The 12,134-nt window shown below is 39.6% G+C and overlaps 1 protein-coding gene across 1 annotated transcript in view; it reads right to left on the bottom strand.

Annotated features, from left to right (window-relative positions):
* Positions 1 to 12,134, bottom strand: part of ACACA (acetyl-CoA carboxylase alpha) — a 232,670-nt gene that overhangs the window by 109,673 nt on the left and 110,863 nt on the right. Inside the window, 1 exon segment of the mRNA XM_082678994.1 lies at positions 2,597 to 2,620. Coding sequence (XP_082535120.1) covers positions 2,597 to 2,620 — 24 coding nt within the window.

The raw sequence follows: 12,134 nt of genomic DNA, 5'->3' as shown, positions 1-12,134 counted from the left end.
GTAGGAACAAGGACTGGGAGAGTCACAACAGGGAAAAGGAGCTGGGAGGAAACTGAAGTAGGGTCAGGTTGCAGAGCAGGTTTGGTTTTTTACCCACCTATAGATAAGGCTGTCTTGCTAGATTCACATGAACCCTTCCACTGGAATTTCCCCTCACACAAACCATATTTTTTACCAATCACTCCCCCCCCCAAATTTCTCCACATAAAAATCTAAGGACTGTCAGGAATATCATGGTGGTTTTAATACCATGACATCATGACATGTCTAAGGAATGAATAGCATATAGGGGTTAAAAACCATCCTGCATCTTCCCCTTCCTTAAAACGTCTCCTCTTTTAAAAGGATGTAAACAAGCCAAGTGAGTTGTAACTAGGCAACACTTAAGGCATTTTTCTCTAGGAATTGTAATAGATTAAGTATTCACAGATAGATATATGCATATCAACAACAACTCTAAGTCATGTGGAATGGCTTAGTAAATCATAAAAAACACAATTCCTCAGAGAGAAACAAGTAACAATCTGTAAAAGGAACTTTACTGACGTATCTATTTTTTCCTTGAATGGGCTGACGGGGAGCACAGTTATGAGGATTATAGCTTCTCTCTTTTTGAAAGAGAGACAGTTTTGCAAAATTTCCTTTTTTATATTTAAACACATTTCTATACCAAAGTAAACATATCTTCATTGAAAGCCCTTAATGAATCCCAGCAAGATACAAAAGGGCAGAGCATGGGTTTCAAAGTACGTGTAAGCATGACAAACAAGTGTAAACGGAGATGCTCAAAGAGAACCGATTTGTTCAATCTAAAAACATAATGAATCTGGATATTCCTTGACGCACCTCAGCAGGATGTACTCATAGATACTACTGTAAAGTGTTTGTGATGCCCAGTGAATCAGGACAGTCTGTTAGGAAGGACCAAACTAAAGGATGCCTCCAGGACTTGCCCAACATGTTACTGGCATACTGATCTGAAGCACGTCCAGAGCAAGGCAATGGCACTTGAACTTTGGGGAGCTGCTCAAAAGTCTCCTTGAAGTGCACTGCCTGCAGTGTTGCAGGGGGCAAGAGAGCCAGCAAAGTGGGCTATAGATCTGGGTACATAAGCGTACTCTATTGCAAACTGTAATTATAAAAGGCAATGGAATTTTTTACAGAATGGGAGTGCTGCTCACACAGACTATTAGAGACTGATACTCCCGGTTTTTATTCCTTTGGTAAATGATGACTATGAAAAAGTACTTCAACTTTTGACAGTACCAGGGACTAGAAGGTAGAGTGGAAGAGGAAACCATTGATACCATGAATGAAACAGACGAAACACACATCAAGCAAGTCTTACACATGGTGCTCACTAGAAACTGGGATTCAGAGCTGTATGAACTCAGAAGTGCTGTCATCCTTTTCTAGGATCACCAAATATACTTAGTAAAGAAGCAAGTTTGTGAGGCATTGTATCTTCTCTTCCTGCCTGGCATTAGACAGGAAAGAGAATCCAGATAACCCTTAAAGGGAACCCCCTCTGAAGATGCTAACAGTCTATGCTTGCGGCAAACATGGAGTTAAGAATCTTTTTCACTCAACTGAACCCCATCGGAAATACCCACATTTCAGTTTCCCCCACTGCTATGCTCTTGGACCAGGACAGCTAAAGGCAAGCAGGAGTGAAGCAAGCCCACTCTTCAAGAGCAGACAAGAGGACCAAACAAAACACTCCCTTTCCTCTCCCCATCCAAATTGGATGCCAAAAGCTATACACAGTTTTGATTACTTAATATTTAAAGGGAGAGGGACAAAATAAACATAAGCCTATAAATATTTCAACAAATAACTGATCATCTACAAAGACGTCAGCACCCACATGTTACGGCTTTAAGCACTTTGTGGATTCCAGTCAGAACTGCTATCCTCTCAAACTTGCATTGTGTTGCCTTGCTTGGCTCAGGAGCAGAAGGAAATCAAAATGTTAAAATACCACTTGTGTTATTACTGGTCTGGAAACGTTTCACAGGGCTACACACATCAAAACTTCAAATACACTTTTCCAATGTAATCTCATTACATGTCTGAAATAAAACTTGACTTTCATAGCATCATAACACTTTATAGAAAAACAGCTAACAAACTGATGAAACATGAGATCAGCTATTTCTGCATGTGTGTTCCTCTAAAAGGAGAAGCAAATTAGAGAAAATATAAATTGAAAAACTGATGAACAATTTGCCAGGATAGGAGTAACTGTAAGGGTTTCTCCTCTGAAAGCCCCAAACAGAGAACTTAGCAAAATGAGATGTTTACAGCAAAGCTGAACATGGGGCAGAGGATTCCCCTATTGTACACAGCTAGACGGGAGCTGTTCCATACTGAGGCTTTTCGAGCACTGCTTTTTGAATGGCTGAAGAAAAGCTGAAGACATGTTTTCCAAACAGAAAAAATAATTTAGTATGTCCAAAGGGGAGCTCAGGACTCCCTAGCAGAAAGATAACATGTTAGCTTGTCAAGTGTAGTGTTATTTTTTCCCCTGATTTTCCTAAAAGGTGCTTTTAATTGCAGAAAAAACAAAAAACAAAAAAAACTAAATATACGGTACCTGTTTAGCGTGGGGATGTTCCCTCTGTAATTAAACAACCACAGTTAGTTATTGATAGGTTAGTGCAAGCCATAATAAAAGAATTGTCAGAGCAGATACAGACCAGTCGTGAGGAGCCCCAGCGTGGCAGCTCTGGCATTCGGCAGACATAATTAAGTGCTCATTACCCTTCAACCCCCCGGGTGCCTCCGCCTCCTGACCTACCTCACCACAGCAGCTGTTGATGGAAAGGGTCAAAATGTATTTACCATGGAGTATTTTTTATAGCTCTATTACAAAATAATAATTCAGAGTAAGGATAAACCACAGGCTCATGAAAATTAAAGCTGTATAATATGGTATATTATCTTAAGCTTCAACAAGAAATATAATTCTCGACAAAATTCTTAGAGAATCTTCTTAACTTGTTCCTATTTTACTAAAAATGCAATAAGGAGGTTCAGAGAAGTTGATTCCACAGCCTCTCCCACCTTAATTGATTTTCTAGGATGTGTGATGAACCTACAAACTCTCCTCTAGAGAAAAGAAGCCGGGCACCTGGGCTCCCAGCTCCCTTTTCTAATTCTCTTTAACCCTGCTCTTCCTCCTGTAGACTGGGCTGGGATGGGGGTAGGAGGTGGTGTAGGAAAGGAGTGTACTCTGTGCCATAGGAGCTTAAAGGAACTGAAAAGCATGCAGGAATGTGATGATTCATGACTCTATGACTAGAGTCGTATAGACTGTTAAAAATGAATTAATTAATAATTTTTAAGTGAAATGAATTTAGGGAAATAATGACTTTTAAAAATTGCTGTACGCTTAAAATCTCTAGGCCTTCCATAAATAAAACCTTAACCTAAATTTGGCTAGCCCTAGAATTTCCTGAGAAAGAGTATTTCCAAATCGTGAAAGAAAGACTAGGATAAGAATGGAAAGTGAAAAGCAAGTCTCCTGCCTTCTCTTTGGTCTTTGACACCAACGCTTTTTTCCCCCCTTTAATTTGACCTCAGTCACTTCCTCAACTGAAAAAAAAAAAAAAAATCAAACCCTTATTTTCAATGTTAAAAGGGAAAAGTTATACTTACCACCCACAATTTAGGAGTCCTATAAGGGGGCTGATGGGTTGATTATCTTAACCTTCTAACACTCTTTTATCAGCGTTTAATCATTGTCGGGGTTTTCTGGCACACAGGGGACTTAATGGGCAGAACATAGTGGGTGGTGCTGATGGTATATGGAAGGAGGAGAGTGGGAGGAAAATGATGCACTTTCCATGGCAGTGAAAGGAGCAGAACAGACTGAGCCGGCCATATAAATAAAGAACTATGACATATCGCTGCACACACACTGTATACCTCGTGTGATTTGTGAGTAGCAATGCTCTTTGCATCAAACCTGTATCACAGAGCAAATTCATAAGGCAGCAAGAGCCACCTCCGAGTGCAAAAACCTGCACCTTTGCTGTTTGGAGTCTTTGAGCCTCTCATTCAGGGGAATGAGTTTCATTTTACAAGAGGTCCTTAGTTATAATGCACTTGGCCCTCATCAACAAACAAAAAGTACGCAGAGGTTCTAGAGTAGAAGCAGAAAACTAACAGTAAATGCTAATGAAAATATAGGAAAGTCTTCCTTTTAAGATATAAAAAGGAGTCTAAAGAAAAGGGCCACCTGCAGTCTCTAAACTATAAGCCTCAGTTCAGAGAGAAGAACCCTACAACCAAAGCAATCTCAGGCTCCTTCCATCCAGGTTTCTCGAATTTAGAAACCAGTATAGTCTCTCTCAACTGTTAACCAATATTTTACACTAATAAAATGGTCTCACTGCTTCTGTGACTACTCTAATCCCTTAGGGAGTCTTCACAGGATGAGGGCCAAGTTTTCAGCAGAAAAAGGCCTGAATTGAAAAGAACACCACCAACAAAAAGCCAGCCCTTCTCCATCAGCAATCCTCAAGCTCTCACGGGAAACCGCCTGCTGCTTTGTTATAGGAATTAGGCACCATCTACACAGTATGGGATAAGAACAAAACTCCCAACATCTCCAGTTTTTAAAGGACTGGCCTCAAATCAATCACTTAAGAGGTAAGTTTAGAGTCAGCTTATCCCCTTTGGTATCAATAGAATAAGATTCTGTGGGTCTGTCAGGGAGGCGAGCAGAGAAGGAAGGTTAAACTCTCTACTACCAGGTAAATACTTAGCCACGTCCATAACAATCATCTATATATTTTGTAACTCTATACAGGGGCTATTTGATCAATTTAAGAAAATGACCGATGTGGCATACTGCACACAATTGTGATACAGTAGAAAGCTAGCTCAGTGGTCTGCACATAAATAACCAACAAACGTAGAGATTGTATGAGTCAAATATCCCACTTATATAGCTAAAAATAAAATAAAATCTGCCACATTTCACTGCATACTCATCACGCAAAAATAATCAAATTTCTCAATCTCTGATAAGGCAATCAATTGCATTTTCAAATACAAAAAGAGTATAAATTCACTTGTAAGACACCTGTTTAGGCTCTTCAGAGCACTTACGATGATGAATCTTCATTCACAATGTTGTGAAAAATATTAGAATCATTTTCCTTCCAGTAGATTAGCTCCATTTTACAAATGTGATCACTGAGAAACCAAAGGGGAAGCTTTCCAAGGACACTGCTAAATATGGTGTCAAAAACCAGAATCTAGACCTGGCATTTTCTCATCTCAGCTCCTGAGGCTAGCATTCCACATCAATATTGACTAAATTTAAAAAAGGACAAGAGAAATCCTTTGAATTTTGAGGCGTTCGGCATTAAGTCACCTCTGACTTTACTGACCTGCCTGCCTAGAATGGCTGGAGAGCCTGCTTCAATACGAAAGCAAAGTCAGAGTTGCTGCCTGCTGGCTGAACCCTCTTTATTTAAGGAACACCAACTTCTCCGGCAGTCACAAGTTCTCTGAGCCTTTTACCATCCCTTCCAGCTGAATTTCATTTTGCTTGATTCTAGCTGGCCCTACATAAATCTTTTATCATATAAAAATGCTCCTGATTCTTTTGCCTTCTAACTGGAAGGGAAAAAAAAGACCCTATATGAAAATGATGGGGATGCATGCAAACAAGCAGTGGTTACATCAAGCTGTAACTGAGAGCCAGGATAGGGCAAATCTTTTGAAATCAGGCAGCAAAGCAGAATCAGAAGAGGTCGGCTGAATAACCTACTGGCAGTCACTAACAGCAGTACCATAGGAGAAACAGCAATTTGACTGGCTGTGACCAGTGGTGGTCTCCTTGTGTGACTATGCTTCTGCAGGAGAATCCAGATCAAGAGCTGTAGAACACATCTGAACCATGTATTTCTACTGGCATCTCCCCCACCACCTCCTTGCAGCTCAGATGCCCAGACTCCACTGCAGAGCTTTCGTTTACAATAAAATGATCGTGGCTTCATTCATTTGCAGCCCCTTTAAAGCCCCTTCTTGGCTCTGCTGGAAGATTTTGCTCTTTCTGAAACAAGTATGCCAACAGAGCTACAACATATTACTATTGCCTGCTATATAATTAGCTACAAACCCACAGCACAAAACTACAGGGATTTACAGGTGCCCTAGATTCTGCTTTTCCTTCCCCCTGGAATCAGCTAGTCTTCCTTGACAAGAAGGGACCTTGGGCTACCCTAATGATATATTGAGAGTTTTAAACTCGACTCTCCAATCTTCCAAGGCTAGAGTGCCAAAATAACACAGCAGAGACCAGAAGCTGAGCCATGGATACAGGAAAGCACTTAAACCTGCTGAGAATCTTCTCTTATGCCAGATGCTTGCATCTTATCAGCAGACTACCCTGCATGAAGGAAGCAAGCACTGTAGAGTTTTATTTATTTATTGCTCATTCTGGCCTGCTAACTACAACCAAATGCTCCCACTGCTAAAAAAATGCTGCAAGTTGGATGACTTTTGAGTGTCTCAGTACGAGCCAAAGAAGGGTCTAATCTCTGGGTATCAAAGATGATCAGAATCCTCAAGAATGGCAATGGGCTGCCGATTAGCCCCATAGAAGGCTTCTGATTTCTAAACTTCCTCACAACCTTCTTCATGAAAAGAAGGCCCAGAGGCCACCCACCAACAGCTAAACTCTGAAGGTGCCAAGCAGCCCAAACTCAGTCATGGCCAAAACATGTGGTATCAGGGGAGAACACAGCCGACCTCTTCTGGATGCGAGATGGGAGAAGAGGAAAATGCTTGAATTAAAACATTATAACATAGAAGGCCAAATTCACAAGGAGCAAATAGCAGAGAAAGTGCAGTGCAACTCAAATTAACTAAAGTATGGATTTCCATGTAAGAAATAGGTGGAAATAAACACCAGTAAGTCTTCACCCATCATGTACGTACAGAAATATACAACAAAATGGACTTCCATCTTCTGCATCAATTGTGGTGCTTCTTATTTGCATCACAGATTAAAAGTTTAAAAAAATGGACTATGTTCACTAATATGTATTACTTATGAAAATCATTTGGAGTTTTAAATTTCATACTCCCAGACTGTCATAATATGCACAGCCATATGCATAGCCACAGAGTTTATGGGATAATATACTTTACATATGTTTGTATAAATATTTTAGAAGATCAAATACATAGGCTGACTAAAGAACTTATTTGTTTCCAGATTATTCTGAGTTACTTAATATGTCCAAAGCTAAGTAAAATCGTGAATGTCAAATGATTTGATGAATCGTCAAAAATACATTCAGGAAGAGGCTTTAGTGTAACAAGCTTTTCCATCACCAGCACCACAGAGTGCTAAAAGTAGGGTTTCAGAATGAGAAAAAAGACACACACACACCACCTCTGGCTCTAAACCCTGAGCCTCCCTGGAAGAAGACAGAGAAAAAGGAATGCTGAATGATAACAGTCTGAGCTCCAGGATTAATCCATGTAAAATACTGGTTGAACTCACTAAAGAGCTGGCCTGATGGAATCTTAGACAAAAGAATTAAGTCCTAAAAGTCTGAATAATAATAAAATGTCCTCTTAGTGCAGACCAGCTATCCTGACTACTCCTGCATACTCCTGCACCAAGAAAAAGACGCAAGAAACTCCCTCATTTCTCCTCTAAGGACAACTGCTAACTGGCTACAAATCACCTTTAAAAAATGACAGCAAAAATCCCCTCCCCTCAAAAAAATTCACATACAATTGGACATAGTCCTTATACGCTAAGAAGATAAAGAAGGAAAAAAATCCACACATTTCCCATATATATAGGTGTTCCATATATAAATATATAGGTTTCCTACTATGCTTAAGTCAAGTGTAGCTGCTGTTCAAGTGAAAGGAATTTAAGAAGAAAAGGGTATATCTAGGCCAGGAGCTTCCTTTAGTAAAGCTCTAATATCTGGATCCTCTGGTGCATAAGACCTGAGGACACCGAGTAAGTTGCAACTACAGTTCCCATAAAAATTTGAAAGTCTTACATAGAAGATCAGGAAGTAGATGACATACCTTGGCTGAAGCCTGCCTAGCAAGAAGGATGATGAGAAAGTCACAGAGGTAAGAAATTGTTTAGTCATCTGCTGCCTTTTTTTAAAAAAAAATATTGTGAGGAGTATTAGAAAAAAACAGGCAAATTATACTGAAACACAGAGTAACTAAATGTCAAACAAAAGTTTCAGTCCACAAGATGAATAAGCATCACAGATCTGCTGTACAACAATGTACCTAAAATCAACAATAATATATTGTATACTTAAAAATTTAAGAGGGTAGATCTCATGTTAAATGTTCTTTCCACAATAAAATTTAAAAAAATTTTTAAGTATAAGAAAATGTCCAAGAAATTGCCCAAATGCGCTGAAAAGGGTGTTTCTTCTCCCTTCTCAGAGGCTGCTCCACTTATTTGCAATGGCAGCTGCTTGTGTTTTGCCTGCTTCTCTAAAAATCAAAACGTGCAAATGGGACACGGTCTTCAATCCAAGTGGCATCTAAGGCATTTTCCTGAAAAAATACTCTGCTATTGTCAGTTTACAGACAAAGAGCCATGTTTCATCCCAAGCCACGGGGGCTAAATCACTAGTCAAAAACAAACCACAGGAATAGAATTCCACCAGATGACCCCATACACAACAAGAGACTGTAGTCTTGCTTTGATAATACAGCTTAGAGAGATACTCCCAAGGACTTGCTGGACAAGTTTAGTCTACTTCAAATGAATGTCTGGGGACTTCCCTGGTGGTCCAGTGGTTAAGAATCCGCCTTCCGAATGGACTTGAGGACACGGGGAGGGGGAAGGGTAAGCTGGGATGAAGTGAGAGAGTGGCATGGACTTATAAATACTACCAAATGTAAAACAGATAGCTAGTGGGAAGCAGCCGCATAGCACAGGGAGATCAGCTCGGTGCTCTGTGACCACCTAGAGGGGTGGGATAGGGAGGGTGGGAGGGAGATGCAAGAGAGAGGAGATATGGGGATATATGTATATGTATAGCTGATTCACTGTTATACAGCAGAAACTAACACACCACTGTAAAGCAATTATACTCCAATAAAGATGTTAAAAAAAAAAAGAATAAATGTAGAAAAAGAAAAAAAAAAGGATCCGCCTTCCAATGCAGGGGACGTGGGTTTGATCCCTGGTCGGGGAGCTAAGATCCCACATGCTGCAGGACAACTAAGCCCACACGCTCTGGAGCCCACATGCCACAACTAGAGAGAAGCCCATGCGCAGCAACGAAGAGACTGCGTGCTGCGACTAAGACCCGACGCAGCCAAATAAATAAATAAATAAACATTAAAAAAAAAAGAATGTCTGGCTAGAAATGGGAAGACCAAGTACCAGGAAAGAAAATGCAAAAACTGGTTAAAGAATGTATATGTTTTCTCCCCCAAGAATTTTTGGTTTGTTAACCCGAAATATAATATTGGGGAAATATAAAATTCTGTTTAGCATTAGATATGTAAAATATGTATATTCATATGCCTGTTCTCTGTTCTCACTGAACAATTTTTAAAGCATGTGTAAAATACTGTAGTATAGCTACAGTATCAGAAGTGGATGATTGCTGTAACTACCAAGAATTGCTGTAACTACCAAGCAACATAAGAATAAAAGTTTGTAAAAAGAAAAAAAAAAATCTCTCCTAGGGATACTACCATTAACATAAAACAAAGAGGACTCAGTGTGATTGTCCTAATTAATTCTTGGTCTACAGTTGAGCTGTCTATGTGGCTAGGAAGTGCTGGAAATATGGCTAGCCTGTATTGAGACATGCTGGAAGTAGAGAATACACTCTAAATTTCAAAGACTTTGTAAAAAGAATGGAAAATATCTGATTAATAACTTTTTATTACATATTAAAATGGTATTTTGAGGGACTTCCCTGGCAGTCTAGTGGCTAGGACTCCACGCTTCCAGTGCAGAGAGTAGGAGTTTGATCCCTGGTTGGGGAACTAAGATCCCACCAGCCATGCAGCCCAGCCAAAAAGAAAAATAAAAGGTATTTTGGATACAATGGTTAAATAAAATGTTATTAAAAGTAATTTTGTCTGTTTCTTATTAAATATGGTCATTAGAAAATTTTAAATTACATATGTGGCTTGCATTATATTTCTATTGGACAGTGCTGGTCTAGTAGTAGTGATTCTCAATTGTAGATGGTCAACAGAATTATCAGAGAAGCTTTTTCAAGAAGTGGTCCCCTGGACTCTGGTTCAGAATTAATCAGAATCTTAAGAGCCAGGAACCCATATGTGTATTCTTAAAATACTTTGCAGATAATTCTGAGAATCACTGATCTAGAGGTTAGTGGACATAACTGCGTCCTTGAGCCTTACAGGAACTGAGAGTGGAATAAACGCTGGTAGACAGTCTCCTGTAATTTATTTCTGTAGAATTAGAAACAATAATGCTTACGGCCTGCTTGTTCAAAACAGTAAGAACAGAAAAGAACAAAAGTACTGAGGTTAGAAAAAAAGTTGGAACTTGACTCAAAACTAGCTAAAACTAAGATACCCTAGAATTCTTCTGTAAGGGTTGCAGGCCTATGGTATAATAAAGAATTTGGCCTTTGTCCCTGGTTCCTGGGAGAGAGACTCTAAATCCTTGGAACTTCTCAAGTAATAGAAGTGCCTTCATTATTCATGTGCCCCTTGGATCACACCTGAGTTTATGCTAAGAGATAACTCAGGACAGGGGCTACTCACTAGGAAGACCAACCATGTGATGAGAGGGTCAGCTGGACCTCTGGGGAGGGAAGACAAGCTGGAGAGTGAGTTTAATCACATGGCCAATGAGTCAATCAATCGTGACACTGTAATGAAACCCTGATAGAAACTCTGGGCACTGAAGCTCAATGGAACTTCTTGGTTGGTGAACACACTGATATGCTGGGAGGACAAGGTACCCTGATTCCACAGGGAAAGAACTCTGTGTTCAGGACCCACCCACCACCCCCCAGACCTTACTCTATGTATCTCTTCACTTGTCTGGTCCTGATCAGTATCTTTTATTAAAAAAACTGTGATCGTAAGTATAGTGTTTTGCTGAGTTCTGTTAAGTTGTTCTAGTGAATTATTGAACCTGAAGGGGTCATGGGAACCCCCAAATTTGTAGCCAGTTGGTCAGAAGTGTGGGTGGCCTGGGAACCCAACTTGTGGCCACATCTGAAGTAGAGGTAGTTTTGTGAAGAACTGAGCCCTTAACTAGTGGCATCTGATCTAACCCCAGGTGGTAAGTGTCAGAATTGAATTGCAGTATACCAACTGGTGTCAGGATAAGGTCATAACTCCAAATTGTAACAGAAACATTTATAAGAAAATATAAAATCTTACAAAACTAAATTCAAGTAGCAAATCTGTAATAACTGAATAAGCCATGCTCTAAAATTAAATATAGCATTCTGTAATTAAATCTGATAATACATCTTCTATTCCTAAACTAACAAAAGGATTTTAGACCTAAAAAACATTAAAGCAATTTTAGTTTTCTGGTTTCCACAAAGACTATTTTCTCTTTCCTCCTTTATTTTCCCTATCTTCACCTTTACATCTACATTAATAATAATAATAATCCAGCAGTTTATAATTCTGTATACATACAACCAAGGAAGACTTTAGAAAGATGACAGGATTACTGCTCTGTTCAGGTCTGGTCTTTATCCAGAGGAATGTGTACACCTCAGTTGTTGGGAGGGACACGTATACAAGTTTTGAAACCATATCAGCAATAACCAATAACCACCCTTGAGATCGAAAGGTGAATAAGATTTCTTAACAAACAGTTAAGAAGCATGTCTCTCATTTTCCAATCGACTTTCCCTCACCAAATTGGACACAGATCCTCAAATTTAAAAGTAGGACAGGGAGAGCAATTCAGAAAGGCAAGGGGAGCAATGAGGGAAGGAAGGAAATCACAAGCAGCTCTGTGGCCTGACTACAAATCACTGCCCAAAGGGATGAGGTAGTAGAAAGCAGGAAGAAAAGGAGAATGTTCCGAGAATTACAAAGAGCATTAAGGTTAGCATGTAGTTCTCTACAATTATTCAAGGAACGCAGGAAAAGAAAGAAGC

The sequence above is a fragment of the Grampus griseus genome (assembly GCF_964374135.1).
Source record: "Grampus griseus genome assembly, chromosome: 20".
NCBI classification, from domain to species: Eukaryota; Metazoa; Chordata; class Mammalia; order Artiodactyla; family Delphinidae; genus Grampus; species Grampus griseus.
This window is presented reverse-complemented; position numbering and strand designations above follow the sequence as displayed.